We start from the raw sequence: 21,817 nt of genomic DNA on the forward strand, positions 1-21,817 counted from the left end.
GCATACAGTGCCTATGAAGGCTGGAAGAGGGTGCAGGATACCCCAGAACCAGAGTCACAGACATTGTGAGCTTCCATTTTTTTTTTGTGGTTTGGTTCTGAACCTGGGCCCTCTGGAAGAGCAGCCAGTGCTCTTAGTCTCTGAGCCACCTCTCCAGCCCCTAGACTGTTTTTTAATGGTAATTTGAACTGTGCATTGGGTTTGAAAAGTAGAATCAACCATATTTAGATCCCACCACCTTTATTTATTTACTTGTTTTCCAGATAGGGTTTCTCTGTGTAGCCCTGGGTGTTCTGGAACTCACTCTGTAGATCAGGTTACCACGGACTGGCTATTTTTTTTAAACTTGGAGATGAGATCAAGGCTGGTCTTGAACTTATGGTCCTACCTCCTCGGGCTCCCGAGTGTCTGGGATTTAGGTGTGTGTCACTTGCTCAGCTTGGATCCTGCTAGTTTTCACCACGTTGGCCATAGAGCATCTTCACTCTCAGCCCTAGCTAACATCCTTCCTTCCTTCTCTTTTAGGCTACACATCCTCTATTCTCGCCAAACTCTGGCATTTTATTTTTGTCTTTCACTGCAAGTCACCCCAAATCTTTCCTACAAATTAAAGAGTTCATCTTCTCAGCCTGGCAGTGCCCTTGGTGATGGGGGCCTCAGGAACGTGTGTGAACTGATGATTTTACCTTCGCCGAAGCAGGTCTTCCCCAGGGACGGGGTCTGTAAAGCTAGGGGGATCAAAAGAAGGCATGGATGATGAGGTATGTCTCCAGGGCAGCAGAGAGGTATCCCTAAGGGCATGCTGGGAGGGATGCAGCAGAGAGCATGCTGGGAGGGATTCAGCCTCAACCAAGAACCAGCTGTGGCACTTCCGCAAGCCACCGTGTCTTTCTGAGCTTCAGTTTCTTTATTGTGAGACATGGACGATGGCTAACGCACCCTTTGCCAGCGCGGTGCCTGGATTAGGTGGATAACAGGTGATGGCCTTGGCACACAGTGGACAGAGGGTGAAAAAGGAGGTATCACTTCATTGCGTGTACTTGTGGTAGGTGGTGAAGCCAAGGGCGTCGCATGTTTGATGGTCCACATAAGGGTCTCTGGAGTATTTCTGAGATACAGTGCAATTAAAACCCGTTCGTCCACACTCCGTCTGGACAGAAGCCGAGACGACTGCTGTTCCATAAGTAAATGCAGAAGAAACCATCAATAGCTGAGGTAGGGGATTCGAAAAGATGCACGCGGTGATGCTGCCAGGTTTATCTGTGCATGCTCGGAATCCCAGTGTTTGGGTGGCGGAAGCCGAATCACTGTCACGAGTTTGAGGCCAGCCTAGGGTACAGAGTGAAATCCTGCCTTGAACAAACAAAACGATGTTCTAAGCAAACGTTGCTTAGACGTAGGTGCAGGCTACCCTGGTACAAAGCCCGGGAAAACTGAAGGTGAGAAGGGGCAGTGGGTGGTGCTGCTGATTTGGGATGGTGTAGGTTCAGGGGAGGAGGCTTCCTCTTGGGTGGTGGTTTGATGAATCAGTGACTTAAATACGGTTCCCAGACCCTAAGTGGATCCTCGGACCTCCACAGTGCTGGTCCACTGCTCAGGTCCCCTGGGGTCAATCTTTGCCTTCCATTACCGTCTTGATCCAATCCACATAGTTGAGTACTTTGGTGTAGAAGCCGTACCCCTTACCACACCCGACGCCCCAGGATACAATGCCTGTGGCCACCCAGTGAAGAGTACGATTGTCCCACACCACGAAGACGCTGCCACTGTCCCCTTGGCAGACACTATTCATCTGAGTCTCGTCCCCAACACAGAACATGTTCTCAGAAAACACCTCAGTCCGCTGCCTCTGGCAGAGCCAGTCTTGACAGGCTTCCCTGGGAGCTACAGGCAGCTTTGAGTATTTCAGCTTTGTCGTTAACCAGCCCATCTCCACACCAAACCCACTGACATAGCCCCACAGGCCGCTGTGGTAGAGGGTCTCATTGTCAGGCAGACAGATTGGGAGGACGTTGGGGCCCAGGGGGACACTGTGCTGAAGCTCAAGGAGGGCAATGTCCCCGTTGAAGTTGTGGGACTCATACTGGCGGTAGTCTGGGTGAACCACGACCCTCCGGACAGGATGGTTCCCTAGTTTCAGCAGCTCGCCTATGTCTGTGTGACCGAGAAACACTTCCACACTCTGGTTCTTTCTGAGATAGACGCTGTCCTTGGGGTAAATGGTATGGGCAGCAGTCAGGATCCATCTGTCACCCAGCAGGGCTCCGCCCCCACGACCGTAAATACTGGTGAAGGCTTGCCAAGGGAAGTTGCCCAGCTTAGCTGGGGAAGAACCAAAAGTCTTCGGGTTCTGGACAATGGGGATGACGGGTCTTCCACAGACTGCAAGAGAGGAGAGGGAAGGAGAGCAATCAAGAACTGCAGGATATTAGAGACGTGTGAGGTGCTGTGGTAGGTGCAAAGAGACTCCCAGGTGCGAGGAGGCTCCAGGTGCGAGGAGGCTCCAGGTGCGAGGAGGCTCCAGGTGCAAGGAGGCTCCCAGGTGCGAGGAGGCTCCAGGTGCAAGGAGGCTCCAGATGCGAGGAGGCTCCCAGGTGTGAGGAGGCTCCCAGATGTGACTCCTCAGAGGGCTAGGTCCTTCCAGGTGTGTACATCACAAGCACTGATGTGAGCAGTGAATTAATCTTACATCATGGAGCACAAATCCTGCATGGAACAGGACAGTGGGGCCTTCCCTCCCGCCTTAGACATCATAGAAGCATTCCTTAGCTCTCATAGAGCTATCTCTGGTTCGAATTTTATTGTCAGTGCTTTTTGCCGATTTTCTGTGCCACTCTTTGACTCCCAACATCTCCCACGCCACCCACTTCTCAACCCAGGCTCCCCTTTGTCTGTTCTGTGGATTACATTTAGTTAGGGGGCAGTACTTTTGTTTGAAAATATGGATTTCACCCAGGCATATTGGTACAGGCTTTAATACCAGAATTTGGGAAACAGGCAGAAAAATGAGTTCAAGGACATCTTTGACTACAGATTCTAGGGAGTTTGAGGTCATTCTGGTATATAGAGATAGTTTCAAAAAAAGAAAAAAAAGAAAACAAAAACAAAAAACTCAAAACCACCACCACAATCACCACCACCACTAACAAAAAAACACACACACAAAAAAAGAATGAAGTGCTGTTATAATGTGGATGACCTTGAAAGCGTTATGCTAAGGTGAGAATCAGCCAAAAAAGACTCAAAGTGTGATTCCATTTGCATGCAATGTCCAGAATGGACAAATCCTTAGAGGTAGGAAGTAGACTAGTGGTTGACAGGGTGAGTGTGTGCTTGCATGTGTGCATGTGTGTATGTGTGCATGTGTGTATGTGTGTGTGCATGTGTGTATGTGTGTGTGCATGTGTGTATGTGTGCATGTGTGTGTGCATGTGTGTATGTGTGCATGTGTGTGTGCATGTGTGTATGTGTGCATGTGTGTGTGCATGTGTGTATGTGTGTATGTGTGTGTGCATGTGTGTATGTGTGCATGTGTGTGTGCATGTGTGTATGTGTGTATGTGTGCATGTGTGTGTGCATGTGTGTATGTGTGTATGTGTGTGTGCATGTGTGTATGTGTGCATGTGTGTGTGCATGTGTGTATGTGTGTGTGCATGTGTGTATGTGTGTATATGTGCATTGTGTGTGCATGTGTGTATGTGTGCATGTGTGTGTGCATGTGTGCATGTGTGTGTGCATGTGTGTATGTGTGTATATGTGCATTGTGTGTGTATGTGTGCATGCGTGCATGTGTGCATGTGTGTATGTGTGCATGTGTGTATGTGTGCATGTGTATGTGTGCATGTGTGTAAGTGTGCATGTGTGCATGTGTGCATGTGTGTATGTGTGCATGTGTGTGTGTGCATGTGTATGTGTGTATGTGTGCATGTGTATATGTGTGCATGTGTGCATGTGTGTGTGCATGTGTGTATGAGTGCATGTGTGTGTGCATGTGTGTATGTGTGCATGTGTGTATGTGTGCATATGTATGTGTGTATGTGTGCATGTGTGTGTGCATGTGTGTATGTGTGCATGTATGTATGTGCGCATGTGTGTACATGTGTATGTGTGCATGCGTGTATGTGTGCATGTGTGTATGTGTGCATTTGTGTATGTGTGCATGTGTGTATGTGTGCATGTGTGTGTGTGTGCATGTGTGTGTGTGTGCATGTGTGTGTGTGTGCATATGTATGAGGAGGCCACAGGTTAGTCTTGGCTGTCGTCTTTTCTCAAGTGTCTTTTATCTAAGTTTTTGAGACAGTTGCTTTAGGTTGGATGAGACCCCAGTGCTTTGATTACAAGTGTATTAATTTATTTGCACACACACACAATTGTGTGTTTGTTTTGCTGGGGATTGACCTTATGTATAGACCACCTCTTAGGCAGGTGGTCTACCATAGAGCTACCCCCTGCCACCTCTCTGAGACATATCTTGACCTTTGGAGAATGAGGGATGAGCTCTTTGCCTCTTCTTTTCTGGACCCTCTTTGCATTGCCATAAGCCTTCTGCCTTCACCTCTATTGTCTATTCCAGAACTTCCCTTTCACCCCATGTCCCAGCTCTCCCAGTAACAGCAGAGGCCACTGGCATCTGGCCACCACAACAGCACCAGGTGGGCAGTTACTCACCTGGCTCACATCGAGGAACCTCCTCCCCATCCTGTCTGTCCTTCCAAGTCCCCAAGGATGGACAGCTGAATGTCCCTGTGGAGCAGAATGAGGGACAACAAAGAAGTAAGCCCAGCACTGGGGGTGCCCAGCTAATAGGATCGGTACTCAGAGGCCTTGTACCTTTTTAGAGGAGCAAGGCAGATGGGAACTATCTCCTCAACAGCTGGAGACTCACCAGTCTGTTTGGCCTCATAATAGGGATCTTGGCAGCAGTTCTGGATCCTGGGAGGGTCGGCTCCAGGTGTGGTGACAGTCTCAGAGTCCCCATCGGGCTGGGTCACAGCTGTAGGGAAACAGCAGTTCTTAGGGACTCTTGGAGATTTGCAAACTGGCAACGTGGGAGATGCTTCTGCCTGTGTCTGTCTGGTCAGTGCACAGCTCAGTTGTGTCTGTCTGGTCATTGCACAGCTCAGCGGTGTCTGTATGGTCAGTGCACAGCTCAGCGGTGTCTGTATGGTCAGTGCACAGCTCAGCGGTGTCTGTATGGTCAGTGCACAGCTCAGCCGTGTCTGTATGGTCAGTGCACAGCTTAGTTGTGTCTGTATGGTCAGTGCACAGCTCAGCCGTGTCTGTATGGTCAGTGCACAGCTCAGCCGTGTCTGTATGGTCAGTGCACAGCTTAGTTGTGTCTGTATGGTCAGTGCACAGCTCAGCCGTGTCTGTATGGTCAGTGCACAGCTCAGCCGTGTCTGTATGGTCAGTGCACAGCTCAGCCGTGTCTGTATGGTCAGTGCACAGCTCAGCTGCATCTGTATGGTCAGTGCTCAGCTCAGCCATGTCTGTATGGTCAGTGCTCAGCTCAGCCGTGTCTGTATGGTCAGTGCACAGCTCAGTTGTGTCTGTATGGTCAGTGCACAAGGCTCAACAAAATCCATGCTGAATTTCAGAGATAAGATTTTTAATACTCCAAGACCTTGAAAGCCACTGTGAGAAGTGGGTTGTTGCAGAATATTTGTTTAACTATGCAAAAATGTACTGCATTTGTTTATGCAGTCACATGGTTGTTTAATTATGTAAAGATGTGTTGCTGTTTTACCTTGCCTGCCTACGGTACCTGACTGGTCTAATAAAAAGCTGAATGGCCAATAGTAAGGGAGGAGGTATAGGATGAACTTCCTGGCAAGGGGAGTAAGTAGGAGGAGGAATTTAAGCTCAAGGAAGAAAGAAAAAGAGATGCCAGGGGCCAGACAGACAGACAGACACAGAGGAAGCAGAGAAGTAGGACATACAGAATGAAGGAAAGATAAAAAGTCCCAAGGCAAAGCACGGATGAATAGAAACAGGTTAAACTAAGAGCTGGTAGGACAAGCTGAAGCTAAGGCTGAGTTTTCATATTAATAATAAGTCTCCATGTCTTTATTTGAGAGCTGGTTGGCAGCCCAAAGAAAATTCCAACTATAGCAAGTTTTGAACTGGTCTTTCCAAACACAGCTGGTGGATGTATTAATTAGCAAAACTTCTTTGGAAGGATGCTAAACAACTTCAAAATTTAAAAATGCAAATGTGTTGTATCCTAGAACATAAATTGCAAAGAATTTGCCATAAAGAAATCCTCACACCTGTGTTCAAAAATGTGTGTGTACACTGGAGCACCGGACTGAAACCCCAAGGTCCAAATCAGGAGCAGAAGGAGAGAGAGCACGAGCAAGGAACTCAGGACCGCGAGGGGTGCACCCACACACTGAGACAATGGGGATGTTCTATCGGGAACTCACCAAGGCCAGCTGGCCTGGGTCTGAAAAAGCATGGGATAAAACCGGACTTGCTGAACATAGCGGACAATGAGGACTGCTGAGAAGTCAAGAACAATGGCACTGGGTTTTGATCCTACTGAACGTACTAGCTATGTGGGAGCCTAGGCAGTTTGGATGTTCACCTTAATAGACCTGGAAGGAGGTGGGACTCCCCACAGGACAGGGAACCCTGTCTGCTCTTTAGGCTGATGAGAGAGGGGGAGTTGGGGGAGGGGGAGGGAAATGGGAGGCGGTGGCGGGGAAGAGACAGAAATCTTTAATAAAAAAAAAGATATGTGTGTAAGGAAATGCACAGCCACATTGTTGGTGGCAAGAAAGTATCTATCCATGGGAGACTCACTAAATAGTGTTACAGCAATCAAGGGAATATTATGTGTTATTAAAAATATAGAGTCACCCGGGCGGTGGTGGCGCATGCCTTTAATCCCAGCACTCGGGAGGCAGAGGCAGGCGGATCTCTGTGAGTTCGAGACCAGCCTGGTCTACAGAGCTAGTTCCAGAACAGGCTCCAAAACCACAGAGAAACCCTGTCTCGAAAAACCAAAAAAAAAAAAAAAATATATATATATAGAGTCAATGGTCACCATATTATGAGACATGGCCTTTAAGACACACTGAATTTGGGGCTGGAGAGATGGCTCAGCAGTAAAGAGCATTTGCTATTTTTCCAGAGGACCCTGGTTCAGTTCCCAGTACCCACGTGGCAGCTCATGACTCTAGCTGTAGGTAGTCTTTTGCCCTCTTCTGGCCTCTGCAGGTACTAGGCACACACATGGTGCACAGATATACGTGCAAGCAAAACAAATAAGTCTTTAAAAAAGGCATACTGAGCTTAAAAAATGGCAACCTTAGCTGGGCGGTGGTGGCACACGCCTTTAATCCCAGCGCTTGGAAGGTAGAGACAGGTGGATCTCTGTGAGTTTGAGGCCAGCCTGGTCTACAAGAGCTAGTTCCAGGACAGGTTCCAAAGCTACAGAGTAAATCCTGTCTCGAAAAACAAAAACAACAACAAAAAATCTTCAAGGATGGAAATGTCTTTAGAAAAATATCTACTAGATGGAAAACTGGGCTATTTCTGGAAAGATGATCAGCGACAAAGGCCAGAGATTCAGAGAAAGTCTTACTTTTCACACCTTCATTGAAAAAAATTATTATGTGCAAATATCTTTCAAAAAAGTGAGTCACTGTTTGAAGATCTAGAACTTCACAAACTAACCTGACTTTCTGACTTCTTTGATCTGCATACAGGGCTGTAAACTTTCTTGGAATTAATGGCTGGGGTCAAGCAGTTGACTGCTAACTGGGTTGCTCACTAGCAAGGTCAGCGCAGGGACAAGGACAGAGTCAGTTCAGGAGTTCCCGATCCCTGAGCCTTACCTGCCACTCATGCTTCAAGGCGCCAGGACCCAGGAATGGGCTCACAAAGTTTCTCTCCCTACACTCCAGGAGGGACCCTTACCTACAGCTTGGTAGAGAGCCAGGAAGCCCTTGTGCAAGTGTGTCATCTTGTTCTGGGGTGAAGAGTGTGCCCGGAAGGTCAGCCACAAACTCCTCCCTGAGGACACGAACTCTCTGAGAGCAGGAGGGCTCTCTAGAGAGGAACCGCGCTGCCCGCACAGCCGGATTGCATCTGTTCCTCTGGTTGAAATCTGAAAGAGGAAGTATAGGGTAAGTCTGTAGCACTGGCCGCAGGATGCAGTCACGTCTGCCATCGTTCCAGCTCTGCCTGGAAATGAAGCTCCCCTGTGGAGTTCAGAAGCTGTTTGTGTTGAGGTTGGTCTGAATTAGCTTTCAGTCTCGTTTTCGGCTCCAAAGTTTCCCTGAGTGACCATGCGATTGTCTCCCTCTCGTGTCTACTCTGATCACCTTGTAAAACTCACTCTGCTTTCCTTCTTCCGGGAGATTCCTTTGAAACCTTGGGCTCTCTGCACTTCTCACTGGATTGTAAATTCCAAGAAAAGACTATATCTGCTTCGCACAAAACTGAGTCCCTGAAGCTTGGAACAGGCCTTTAGACCTTAGCACAACTGATGCCATGATGGGAGCGCCATTCAGGCCATAAAACTCAGCACGCAAACTGTACCACCCGCTTAGATGAGAACAAATACTTAATTCATCAAAGTCCACAGTTCTGGGAAAGTCTCTAATGTACTGGCCTTGCTTTTTGTCTTCTGCAGCTCCACTTCTGACTAACTGTCCTTGTTAACTGTAGTATGTCAACCCAGGATATATATTTGTGTGTGTGTGTGTGTGTTTAAAATCTCACCCTGAGAAAGACTTAGGGCCATACTGGGATTCCAGTGTAGTCACTGACTGACTAATAAAGACCTTCCTTTTTTCCTTTCCTTTCCTTTCCTTTCCTTTCCTTTCCTTTCCTTTCCTTTCCTTTCCTTTCCTTTCCTTTCCTTTCCTTTCCTTTCCTTTCTCCCCCCCCCCCGTGTGTGTGCGTGCGTGTGTGTCTTTCTATATATTTCTATCAACTGTTTCCCTGTGTTGACCAACGGCTTGCTCGGTATGACACCATCTATCCTCAGTGCCCTGGACTTAAGAACTCTTGCTGGGGACCTGAACACTTTTGGCTCTGCCAGGTCACCCAGAGGAACCAAAAATCCTTTCACCTGTCCCACTCTTGGAGCACTTGCTTGTGTTGCTACTTGACTCCTGCTTATGGTCTGGCTCCGTCTGGTCCCTGTGTGGAGGTGGGGACAAGCCAGGCCTCTCTCATCCAGAGCTCCCTGTCATCTAAGCAGAAGACACACAGGGAGGGAGATATAGCTCCCCCAAGGTGTGCATTCCCTCAGCTTCCCAGCCTGCTCTAAGCAGCCCCAGGAAAGCGGGAAGAAGTAAGTTCCACTCCTTCCTCTTCCACAGTTCATGCCTTCTTTTCAACCAGTGACCTGCAGAATTGGAAAACACTAAAACCCAGCTGCCCCTGGGCCTGGCAAGGGCATCATTGCCAGACAAGGCAGCCTGTGTAGAACGGATTTTCGCTTCTGTTCAACACAAACCAAGGAGACTTTAAACAGTTCTCACTAAGTCCTTTCTAGAAGTATTAAAGCCAACTGCAAAAAAACAAAACAAACAAACCCAGAAATAAACCCAGAAAAAAAGACAGCTGCTAGAAAGATTTCCTTTATCATCCAGGCATGCCCAGATAGTAGAAAAAAATGATATAAGTTTAAAAAAATCTAAAGGTATAAATAGGTCCCAGTTACTAGAGAGAACTACTGATTGAGGGACAAGAACTTTTTCGTAAACCTTCTCTTACGATAACACACAGTACGACTTACACAGCAACATTTTGGTGTCTTGCCCTCTGCTGGAAGACTATCTCCTAGCTGAAAGTTTGCCCCTCATCAAAATATACAGTTGGACTATCTCATATTTACAACAAAATTCCTGGGGATCTGAGGGGATCTGAGCAGAAGCCAACTCCCCAGGACTGACCCGACACCAAATTCCTGTACTTGTTTAACTAACCAGTTCAGTTACCCTTATCCAGATTAAACAATACTCAATGACCCTGGAAACAAAAGGAGAAATTGTGGTCCATATTGCCTAACATGGAAAGATAGGCATGCTGGAGGCCTGCCTGTCATCCTGGAATAGACCTTTCCTGCCTGTGAAGACACCCGGGGCCTCTGATTCTCATGAGTACAATTCTTCCAGAGAGACAGGTGCTCACTGTCTAGGACCTGAAAAATGTATTCTTGAGCCTCCCACTGGCAGAGGAGAGTCCATCATTATTCCCTTTAAAGGGACAGACCCAGAAAGAGGTTACAGTGGGTGGCTTACCTGGGCCAGGTTGCCCTAAGGATATAAAAATTCTCCAACACTGTTTGATGAGACACTAAATACTGATCCTCTGCCCTTCTGTCAGAGGTTTCTTAGGGCCGTATTCTTAGAATAGCCTCTAAAACCAGAATAGATTATGAAGGGGCCACCGAGGAACTGCTGCAAGAGGCACAGACCATGGGCTACAGAAGGTCAGATAAGAAAGCCCACTGTGCATCAGAGGCTCCCTATCTTGGCTACCAGCTGAAGGGAGGCAAAAGGAGCCTCTCTCAGAGCGGGATTGCTGCCCATCCTCCAGATTCTAACTCCAAAGACTAAGAGACAGGTTGGAGAGTTCCTAGGTGAGGGTAGGCATTGCCACCTGCGGATGCCAGAGTTTGCAAGGCCTCTATACGCCAGCACCAAGCGAGGCGCTGAGTCCTTATTCTGGACTGGGACTAAACAAAAGGCCTTTGAGGCTTTAAAAACAGCGCCGACTTTTGATTCTGCCCTAACTCTTCCAGACGTCCCAAAACCTTTTCATCTGTTTGTCCATAAAACAAAAGACATTACAAAAGAGTTTTTAGCCCAAACGTTGGGGCCATGGAATTGCCCTGTGACATACCTGTCCAAACCAAATTGACCCCGTAGTTCCAGAATGACCCAACTGTCTAAGATCTGTGGTGGCCACTGCTAGTCTCATGGAAACTAGTTAACATCTCTGGGTCAGGCTCATATAACTCTCGGCACACCATGCTGCTGAGACAGGATGCTCATGGTGTTTGTCCTCCGGGGAACCCCAGAATGCTGGCTAATGTCTGTGTGACCCAGTGTCATGCCCTACTCCTGGACCACTTTCTTGTTTGAGAAACGCCACCATCGATCCTGCTGCCCTCTTGCCGGATGAAGACTCTTAGATGTTCATCCATGACTGCAACGAGATGAAAGATGAATCCAGGAACATGGGAGCTGCAGTGGTTACTTTAACTGAAATAATTTGGGCCCAAACCAGGAACCTCAGCCCAGAGAGCAGAACTGATCGCTTCTGGCCCAGGCCCTCAGATGGGAGGAAGGAAAGTCCATGGCTGCATACATGGGCAGTTGTTATGCTTTTACTACTGTGCACGCCCACAGTACGATCTGTAGAGAAGGCGGCTTCTCACCACTGGGGAAAGAACATTAAAAATAAGAGAAAATGTTGGCCTTCGTGGGGTTATTTGAATCCCCCATCAGCTGATATCACCCACTGCCGATGACATCAAAAAGATGACTCCCTTGAGGTGAGAGTAACTGGGCTGTTGACCTGGCTGCCTAGCAGGTGGCTCTAAGACAGTGGGATCTATTGATATTCTGATGACATACCCCAGTCCAGTGCTGCCTAAGACTGCATGGTACAACCAAGAGGAGACAGAGGATGTAGAAAACAAAGAGCTGGAACCCACGGTTTGACGGAGGACACCACAGGGGAAGATCATTCTCCCAGAAACAACTGGGAGGACTCTGGTATCTTCTTCACCAGGACCCACAATACTTTCTGAGTTGCTCAGACCAAGATCTATTATACCTACACTGGACATCCTGGCATGGGATATCTCAGCTAGATGCCAGGTTGGTACCAGGTAAAAAACAAGACCAAAAGAAAAATGAAAATTAAAAACAAAGCCAAAACAAACCAAACAGCCTATGTAGGAAGGGGTCTGAATGAGAGGCCAACATCCTGGAGAACTCTGGGAAAATTGACTTCTCTGAGATCCAGCCTGCCAGGGAAGGATATAAGGACTTGCTGGTTTTTCTAGATACCTTTTCCAGGTGGGTAGAAACTTTCCCCACCCAGACTGAAACCGCTCAAGTAGTAGCTTTTTTTTGGGGGGGTGGGTTTCAAGACAGGGTTTCTCTGTGGCTTTGGAGCCTGTCCTGGAACTAGCTCTGTAGACCAGGCTGGTCTCGAACTCACAGAGATCCGCCTGCTTCTGCCTCCCGAGTGCTGGGATTAAAGGCGTGCGCCACCATCGCCCGGCAAGTAGTAGCTTAAAAGTTCCTCCAGAACTGATTCCCTGATTTGGCCTACCCCTAGAAATGGGGTCTAACAGTGGTCTGACTTTCATAGTGAGAACATCTCAATTAATAGTAAAAGACTTAGGTATGGATTGAGAACTTGATTGTACGTATAGACCTCAGAGTTCTGGGCGGATTAAAAGAATAAACAGGATGTTGAAGAAACTCTAACAAAACTCCCACTGGAGTCCAGGGAAGGCAGGGGTTGGGGGTATAGACCTCCTTCCTTTTCCTTTGTTTTGGGCCTGCTGCATCACATATGAGGAAGGTTCCCCTCTATGAGATTATGCTTGGAAGACCTCCCTGACTTCCCAGCAGTTGGCAGAACTCTCCAACCACCCCGTTCTCAAGTCAAGGCTCTCCAGCCCTCCATAAATACTATCCACTGGTCTATCCAAAGGACCCAGCCAGCCTGAGTCCACCACCAGTTTCTTCTTGTTTGAATCTGGTGATATTGTCTGGGTCAAGCAGGTCGCCAAGGGATGCTGGAACCAGCTTCGAAAGGATGCTACATGGTGACTCTCTCTGCTCTTATTGCTGTGAGTGAAGGTAGCTGTCATTACACTATGTATCCACCTCACTCTGGGCAAGAAAGTGGAAGGAACAGCCATGGCTGCTGCCGCTGCTGCCAGATGAACTGTCTCCAGACTACGGACCCATTAAAATCAAGGTTTTGCCAGGTCCCAGGCTCTTCCACACCCTGCCCCTTCATTCCCTTCTGAGTCTTATTTTTGTATGAATAGAGGGTCATGGTGCAATGCCCACTGCCCTCAGGCCTAAACCTGGGAACTGAGGTTCCCAGCTGCAGGAAAGGGATTAGAAAATGACCACAGACCAGCAACCCATAGTCATCTTGACCCTTGTTCACCGATGCCCACTTTAAATGTTTGGTTGCACTGAAAAACAAAAACAAAAGGATGTGGAAGTTTATCTTTTAAGATTGGAATCCAGAGTTTATAATTGTATGCATGCCCTGTAGCCGGGCTCCCCAGCTGTCAAAGAAAAGGGAGTTTCCATTGCAAAACTTGGGGTTGTGAAACATAGGCTTCCTGAAAAATTCCTTTAAAAAGAGTCTGGCCTTTGGGAAACAGGGAAAATGTAGGGAATCAGACTTTATGCCACAGGAAGGGACTCTAGAGATAGGTTTAAACTGCCCCTTAATAGACCAGAACCTATTTCTATGTAACATGCTTAATAAAAACCCAGAGATGGATATTAGGGTTCAACTCGAAGATCAGAAAAGCAAAACAGCCAGTCACTGGCTCTTATCTCTACCTCAATCCGAAATGGCAATCTTGTCTCCAGGAATCTCAGAATGAGACTGTCTGAGAGCTGTCTCCTCCCATTTTATATTTCTTTCTAGTTCTGGGATTAAAGGCATGCACCACTACCACCTGGTTTCTATGGCAAACTAGTGTGGCTACTGGGATTAAAGGTGTGTGTCACCACTGCCTGGTCTGTAAGGCTGACTGGGGAGCTGTTTTACTCTCTGATCTTCAGGCAAGTTTTATTTATTAAAATATAAAAGAGATATCACTACATTTCTGAATTAAAACAACAGTTGGATTCCCTTGGAGAAGTTGTCCTGTGGAATCAGAGGGGTTTAGACTTTCTTCTCATGCGACAAGGGTGTGACTTTAGGAGAAGCCTGTTGTTTCTACGCTAATCCATCAGGCGTGATGAAAACAGTCTTGCCAGGGATGGACAAAAGCCTCAAAGATTTCAAAGATATAAATCCCATAACTGACAGCAGTGTCTGTTCTTTTGGTCCTGATGGCTAACTACTCTACCATCAACACTGGCTAGGCCTCTAATTTTCTTTCTGATTGGATTAACAGCGGAGTCCTGCATCTTAAGCTATATGGTTAATTATGTATCAATTCAGTACAATTAGTGGTCATTAGGACCAACTATGCCTCCTTAGAGCAGGATGAGGTCATGATTTGACTCATTCACTAAGAGCAGTGGGGAATGTAACAGGGCCCCCAGACCTTAGTAGGCCCCAGAACTTAGCATAACTGACTCTACAATGAAAGTACCATTCAGGCCATCAAACTCAGTATGTAGACAGCACCACCTGCTAAAATGAAAACAAAGACCTAATCCGTCAAAGCCCGTAGTCCTGGGAAATTCTCTAATGTACTAACCTTGCTTTTTGGCTTCTGTAGTTCCACTTCTGGCTAACTGTTCTTTTCTTTCTTTCTTCTTTCTTTCTTTCTTTCTTTCTTTCTTTCTTTCTTTCTTTCTTTCTTTCCTTCCTTCCTTTCTTTATTTCCTTTTCTTTTTGCAAGCTCATCCTAAGAAAGACTGAGAAGTACACTGGGATCCTGAACACCCAGCGTAATCTCCTACTGGCTACTAAACTTTCTATTGGTTTAAACCCATATCTGAGTAGTCTTTTCTGGTAGATACCCTACAACAGTTGCTGTGGAATAATCCTGTCCACTGTGAGTTTATATTACTTTCACTGGTTAATAAAGAACTGATTGGTCAGTAGCCAGGCAGGAAGTATAGTGCTTCAAATCAGAATATACACACATTAAGTCCCAACCTGCCTCCTTCCACTTTTCTGAGTAACTTTCTATAACCAGCATCGTGAAGCAGTAAGACCCTCTATGAAGACAGCCTGGGCTTCAGGCCCTTTCTAGTTTGCTCTTAGGAACCCCTCCTCTTGTTCTATCCACTCTACATAAAATCCTTTCAGTGTGTGGGAACCTAAGGACATAAAATACACACGATGTGGGGGTACTGGAGACCGGATGATCTTGCCAAACTTTGTGATGTTTTCCCTGACAGGACTCACGATGGAATCCAAGACTTGTGTATTCCAAGCAAGTGTCTCACACTCAAGCCCTTGGGTTTGGGAGATGTCTCCATACACAGCCTGCTGTGGCCTCCAACTCTGTATTAGCCCATATTTTTTGGACAACACCTCTGCCCCTGCCACCTCCTCCTGTTCTTTTCTTTCCCCTCCTCTTTTTCTTCTTTGACACTGTAAGACTGGCTTCAGATTTGTGATCCCCCTGTCTCAGTCTTCTGAGTGATGGTGTTATAGATGCATATAGCCACCCCTGGTTTATTCTTGGCTGCTTTGTTTTAGGCAGAGTTCCATGTCGTAACCCAGGTTGGCCTAGAACCCAGTATGTAGCCCAGGCTTACATTGAATTTGTGACAATTTCCACCTCAGCTGAGCTACCACACTAGGTCTATCCTAGCATCTTGCTGGTTCTCTCATCCTCTACGACTTCATCCAGCCTGACGCTCTATGGTCGCATCGCTGAGAAGAAGTTGGTAGGAAAACATTTCTCAGTTGCCCTAAATGTTTTGCTCAGATCCGCCCACGATTGATCTCTCAACATCAACAAATGGAACTCCCCACATTTAGGAGGCAGAAAGCACTTGGCATAGGAAACATCTCAGCTGAAGTGTGTTCCCAATGAAGGGATGAGTTAGGTTCTATTTTTCCTCATCTCTTGCATGCTTCCTTACCATCCCCCACGTTACGACAGCACAAAACCCTCTCCTCACCATTTCCGTGCTCTTGGACATCCCCGGTCTCCAGACCTTGAACAAAGTGAACTCCTACAGCTTATAAATGACCCGGTCATTACAGCAGCAGAAGATGAACTGAGATACAATATTCAAATGGTTCACGTAGGACTTTAAGTCCGCAGCTTCATGTTTTAATCTTAAATAAAAATGGTCAGGAGGCAGAGGCAGGCGGATCTCTGTGAGTTCGAGGCCAGCCTGGTCTACAAGAGCTAGTTACAGGACAGGAACCAAAAGCTACGAAGAAACCCTGTCTCGAAAAATCCAAAAAAATAAAAAAAATAAAAATGGTCAGGCAAATATTATTAGCTATCGCAAGAAAGTCTCTCAGGTAAAAAGCGGAGGCAGAGGCCCACCAACAGTGAAAAGAGACCCTGGGTAAACAGTGATAATGCAGAAAACAGGAAACATTTAAAACCGACCCACAGGAGAGGGGAACAAGGAGATATTGCGCATGTGTGATAAGAACCTCATATTTAGAAAGAATGAGTCCCCACCAAGAAACCACCAACGAAACGGTTTGAATATAAAGATGAGGAAGTTGGGGTTAAAAGTGAAGTTCATGTCAGTGTGTCTCTCAGTTCACATGAAACCCTGGGTCGATTCTAAGCACCACAGAAAAAGACAAAAATATCCTAGAAAGTGGAGCAAAAAGACAGAGCTGGAAAACAGAACAGAACAGAGAACTGAACTCGAGAATCAGCCCACAGCCCACGACAGCTGGAGCACAGCAGAGACTGGTGGCTCACAACCACCTGCAGCTCCAGCCCCAGGGGTCTCAGGTTCTCTTTTGGCCTCCTCTGGCACCTGCTGGCACATGTGCACGCACACACACGGACACACACATACACATGTGCACGCACACACACGGACACACACATACACATGTGCATGCACACACACGGACACACACATACACATGTGCATGCACACACACGGACACACACACATACACATGTGCACACACACGGACACACACATACACATGTGCACGCACACACACGGACACACACATACACATGTGCACGCACACACACGGACACACACATACACATGTGCGCGCACACACACGGACACACACATACACATGTGCATGCACATACACAGACACACACATACACATGTGCATGCACACACATGGGCACACACACATACACATGTGCATGCACATACACAGACACACACATACACATGTGCATGCACACACATGGGCACACACAAATACACATGTGCACGCACACACACGGACACACACATACACATGTGCATGCACACACACGGACACACACATACACATGTGCATGCACACACACGGACACACACATACACATGTGCATGCACATACACAGACACACACATACACATGTGCGCACACACATGGACACACACATACACATGTGCATGCACACACACGGACACACACATACACATGTGCATGCACACACACGGACACACACATACACATGTGCATGCACACACACGGACACACACATACACATGTGCATGCACACACACGGACACACACATACACATGTGCATGCACACACACGGACACACACATACACATGTGCATGCACACACATGGAAACACACACATACACATGTGCGCACACACAGACACACACATACACATGTGCACGCACACACACGGACACACACGTACACATGTGCGCGCGCACACACATATTAAAAAAGAACAAGAAAGGAAGCATTCATCTATAAATTATTAAATAAATAAAGCAGGAATGTTGCCAGAACTAAAGGACCAGATCAGCCCCACACAATGAGCAAAGAGCCATCTGCATCATGGCCCATGAAATGGAAGTTCAGAACACTGGAATGAGGAAAATATTTACAAAATTCTAGATAGAAAAATGGAAGATTGAGCATGACGGTAGCTTCAGACTTTTAAGCATTTCTAGAGATAGAAGACAATGTCGTCAAAATTCTGGGAGAAAAATGACTTCAGATCTGGGGTAGTAGACCCAGATAAACTGTCTGCCCACAGTGAGGGTAGAACTACGCCCCTTAGGTCCTCTGGAACTTAATGCACCTTGTTTAAGGAAGCTATTGGAGAATGACTCCCAGGAAACCATGAGCTGGAGAAGAAAGACATGTAATTGCCGTATATCATGTGCTCAGATCTTCAAGTTTAAAGTCCTAATAGTGTGGATAATAAATATTGGTTTTCTTAAACTGATAATATAAGAAAATGGAAGGGGGGCGGGGGGGCACTGGGTGGTGAAGGTCTTACCAGCGGCTGGAGCCAGTACCCACCTTCTCTAAGTGGAAGTTTAGAGAGGAAAGAGAACGATACAAATGCTCAAAGCTGTGGAACAGGACAAGCACAGCAATTGTGTGGATGAAGGTAAACACCAGTGGGGACACCTGGGCTGACAGTGGTTGCCCCGGGGTAGGATGAGACCACTCCTTCTCATTGCAATCCTTGAAGACTCTGATTTTTTATGCCCTCTCCCCTGCTCCTTCTTTCTCTACACAGGGAATTGGATCTAGGATCTTGGAAATCTTCTGCCAATGAGCTGTATTCCTAACTCTTTGGGGAAAAAGTCTTTTAATCAGATTTATAACCAAAGCACTCAGAAAGCTGAGGCAGGAGGATTGTGAGTTCAAAGCTGGCCTGGATAATTTATTGTTTTGTTTTCGAGACGCGGTCTCCCTATATAGCCTAGGCTGGCTTTGAACTTGCTCTGTAGTTGGAAGGCCTTGAAATTTTGATCTTCCTGTCCCAGTCTTTTAAGTTCCAGGATAATGGCCTCAAACCACTAAATCTCGGTATGATTTCTGACTTTAAAAATTATATGCACGTCTTATTTTGACATAAATAAAATGAAACCCAAAAGATAATATTAACTATGACTTAAAAATATTCTTACTTTGAATAGTGCCCTTGCTGAACTTTATGACATCTCCTCCCAAATGAACTTGGTCTTCACTTGATACTTAAATCATTTGCCATTAATTATGTTCAGTTTCCTGATTCAGTAGAGCAGGCATTCAACAATAAATACCTCGAGAGCGTGAGGTCCCAGACCTGCGACTAGATAGTAGACTAGGAATATCTGTGTGTCCCTTTGTAAGTCCTCAAAACCCAGGACCTGCCCTGCAGCCTGCTCTCTTGCTTGGTGGGTCTCAGCAGGTTGCCAGGGATGGAATGGTAGTGGGAGGTTCTGTACTGAGTGTAAGGCTGTTGCTTCCCAGGTTAACGAGCTCCCAGGACCGCTAACTCGGACACGTAATTCTTTCTCTAGATGGGTGTATCAGGGTAGAGTAACATCCCACTGCCCGTGGGAGGCTCACCTCCGCCTCAGAGTCCCTTGCCCCTCTCACTGTGACAGAGTCCCCTTCACAGTCTTGGGATGGCTCTAGATCAAAGTCCTGGAAGACCAGCCTCACGGCAAACCCCTCTGGAGCCTCGATAACAGCGTGGCTCTCCTGGCCTTTGAGATACGGCTCTGGGTATCCGGGGGACGTCACTTGCTGTGGTAACTGCTGGGCCAAGAGTACAGAGGCCTGTGTAGGACAGGTATGGAGGACTCCCCAAAGGAGCAGCCAGCACCTGTGAGTGAGTAGGGGAGACAAGGTGAGGTCACATAGCTCTTCCAGAGGATACGGAAATATTGGTTGTAGTAAGTGATGGTAAGGGGTTGAGAGAGCCGTGTCCTGAGCCCCAGGGCGTGGGCACTTCCTGATGCCACTTTCTTCACCCGAGCCTGTGTAGATGCCTATCTAGGTTCCTATACAGCCTGACCTCCAAGACTTCAGGGTTTCTAACCTGGGAAGACACTGCTCCTTTTCCCCGTGAGTCTCATCTAAGCCAGGTAGTCTCCTGCCTCAGCCAGGCCTAATCCCATCCTGGAGTATAAATTAGGGGGCATTTAAACATGATTCCTGACTCAGGGCATTGAACAGACCACTTTCAGGCCAAATTCAGTTCCCTCTAGGTCGTTCCCAACCCTCCCTCCCATCCCCACTCTCTCTCTCTCTCTCTCTCTCTCTCTCTCTCTCTCTCTCTCTCTCTCTCTCTCTCTGTGTGTGTGTGTGTATGTGTGTATGTGTGTGTGTGTATGGTATTCGTGTGTACGTATACAACCCTATGTCCTGCCTCCCCTCTCCCTGCGCCTTTCTCCTCCAGGGCCCTCTACAGGCAAACTCACATCTTGCCCATGCAGCTTGTGGAGGGAGAGCTCCACAGGTGGTTTCCAGCCCTGCGGACCAGGCCTCTGGTGCCTGACATCTGGCACCAACTGGACTGCTTAGCCCAGGGCTGGGAGTAGGAGGTGGGGCTAGAGGAGGGCCTTTGGGGAGAAGTTACTGGAAATGACTTAAGAAATCCTGGGGTGAGTGCCACCTGCTGTCAGGCTAAGGAATAGCTCTCACCGGAATTGAAAGGAGAAATTATCAAAACCATGCAGGGGACAGGGCAGAGACAGAGAGAGAGATGACCCTTGACTCTGGTGCTTTTTTGGGGGGGGGGGCAGAGGGGCGTGTTGAAAGAGAGTCTTATATATCCCAGGCTGGTCTCAAACTTGCTATGTAGTGGAGATTGGTCTCGAACTCCTGTTCCTTCTGCCTCCTCTCCAGCTCTAGGATTACAGGTTCACCCCCCCTCCCCCCACCAAATCTTGTTTGTGTTTTTGAAACAGAGTTTCAATTTGCAGCCCAGGTTGCCTTGGAACTCATGTAGTCCAGACTGGCCCCAAAACTCATGGCAATCCTGCTGCCGTAGCCTCTGGAGTGCTGGAATTAGAGGCAGCTCTTCTGTGGTATTTTACCACATGTGTATCTTGGGAAGGATGATGTTTTTTTGACTCCGACTGCTGCCTTTAACGGGCTAATCTGTCCTTCCCCCTAATTTACATGACCCGTCTGCCTCTTGGAGAACTTGAAGTTTGTGACCCATGAACTTCTTTTTCTCTCTTTCTTGGTCAAGAGTGGGTGAGTTCATGTAGTTATTTGAATTCCAACCACAGCATCTGGAGGGTCCTTGTCTAGCAGAACCTGGACTGTGGTCCAGCCCAGGGATCTCTGGATACCTAGGGACTCAGCTGGTAACTCAAGCTTTGAGACCAATATCAGGAGGCATAGTCTGAGTAGAGGATTTCTCCCCACACTCACTCACGGCTTGGTGAGCGTGAGAAGACTGGGGTGCATGGGTGGTGGTGGCTTGTCCTGTCCTTGGAGGAAGCAGGCGTGCAGAAAGGATTGCAATCTAGAGCCAGTTGCTTCTTCAACTAGCATGTGGTTATTTGGCTTCTCACAAAAGCAACACATTGCAAAACACGGGAGTATCGTGGTGGTTTGAATGGAGATCGTCTTCGTCGGCTGTGGATGCTTGCTTGCTATAGGCTGGGGATGATACCTGCAGGCTGGGGATGGTCCCTACAGGCTGGAGATGATCCCTGCAGGCTGGAGATGGTCCCTAAAGCTGGAGATGGTCTCTGAAGGCTAGGGATGGTCCCTGTGGGCTAGGGATGGTCCCTATAAGCTGGGAATGGTCCCTGCAGGCTGGGGATGGTCCCTGCAGGCTAGGGATGGTCCCTGCAGGCTGGGGATGGTCCCTCTAGGCTGGGAATGAACCCCCTAGGCTCACATATTTGAATGCTTGATCTCCCAGCCAGCCCAGTCTTGATCTCTCTCTGCCTACATCTTGTGGATCGGATGTGAGATCTCAGATACTTCTCCAGCGCCACTCCATGATGTAATGGATCAACCCTTTGACACTGGAAGTGAGCCCCTAATTAAGTGGTTTCTTGGCTGCCTTGGCGTTGGTGTCTCTTCCCAGTAATAGAACAGTAGCTAAGATAAATATGTTCAGGTTCTCTGGTTTCTACAGACTTAAAAGGTTGGAGAGCTGTAGTCCATGCTTGCGAGGGAATAGGCAGCGAGTGAAGATCAGGGTCCCCAGTTTCCTAGACCCGACTTTGAGAAGCCAAAGTGTGCCATGTCCCAACTCC

General features: G+C 47.6%; 1 protein-coding gene across 2 annotated transcripts; it reads right to left on the reverse strand.

Moving 5' to 3' along the window:
• Positions 1-514: 514 nt before the first annotated feature.
• Positions 515-20,115, reverse strand: C1rl (complement C1r subcomponent like). Of its 2 annotated transcripts, none has more exons than XM_075982824.1 (6): positions 20,018-20,115; positions 19,161-19,419; positions 7,924-8,113; positions 4,886-4,993; positions 4,669-4,743; positions 515-2,382 (listed from the first exon to the last, which is right to left on the reverse strand). In XM_075982824.1, the coding sequence occupies exons 1-6, from the start codon at positions 20,095-20,097 to the stop codon at positions 1,610-1,612; spliced, it is 1,485 nt and encodes a 494-aa protein (XP_075838939.1). In that variant the 5' UTR covers positions 20,098-20,115; the 3' UTR covers positions 515-1,609. The 2 variants fall into 2 exon arrangements, with proteins under 2 accessions (XP_075838939.1, XP_075838940.1); XM_075982825.1 differs by having other exon boundaries at positions 1,461-2,382; positions 19,191-19,419.
• Positions 20,116-21,817: the final 1,702 nt, after the last annotated feature.

The sequence above is a fragment of the Microtus pennsylvanicus genome, chromosome 8 (assembly GCF_037038515.1).
Source record: "Microtus pennsylvanicus isolate mMicPen1 chromosome 8, mMicPen1.hap1, whole genome shotgun sequence".
Lineage (NCBI taxonomy): Eukaryota > Metazoa > Chordata > Mammalia > Rodentia > Cricetidae > Microtus > Microtus pennsylvanicus.

Coding starts and splice junctions, on each gene's coding strand:
- C1rl (XM_075982824.1), bottom strand. CDS start 20,097: ATGTCAGGCACCAGAGGCCTGGTCCGCAGGGCTGGAAACCACCTGTGG. Junction 4,744..4,885: donor TTATGAGGCCAAACAGACTG/GTGAGTCTCCAG, acceptor TCTGCTCCACAG/GGACATTCAGCTGTCCATCC. Junction 2,383..4,668: donor GGTTCCTCGATGTGAGCCAG/GTGAGTAACTGC, acceptor CCTCTCTTGCAG/TCTGTGGAAGACCCGTCATC.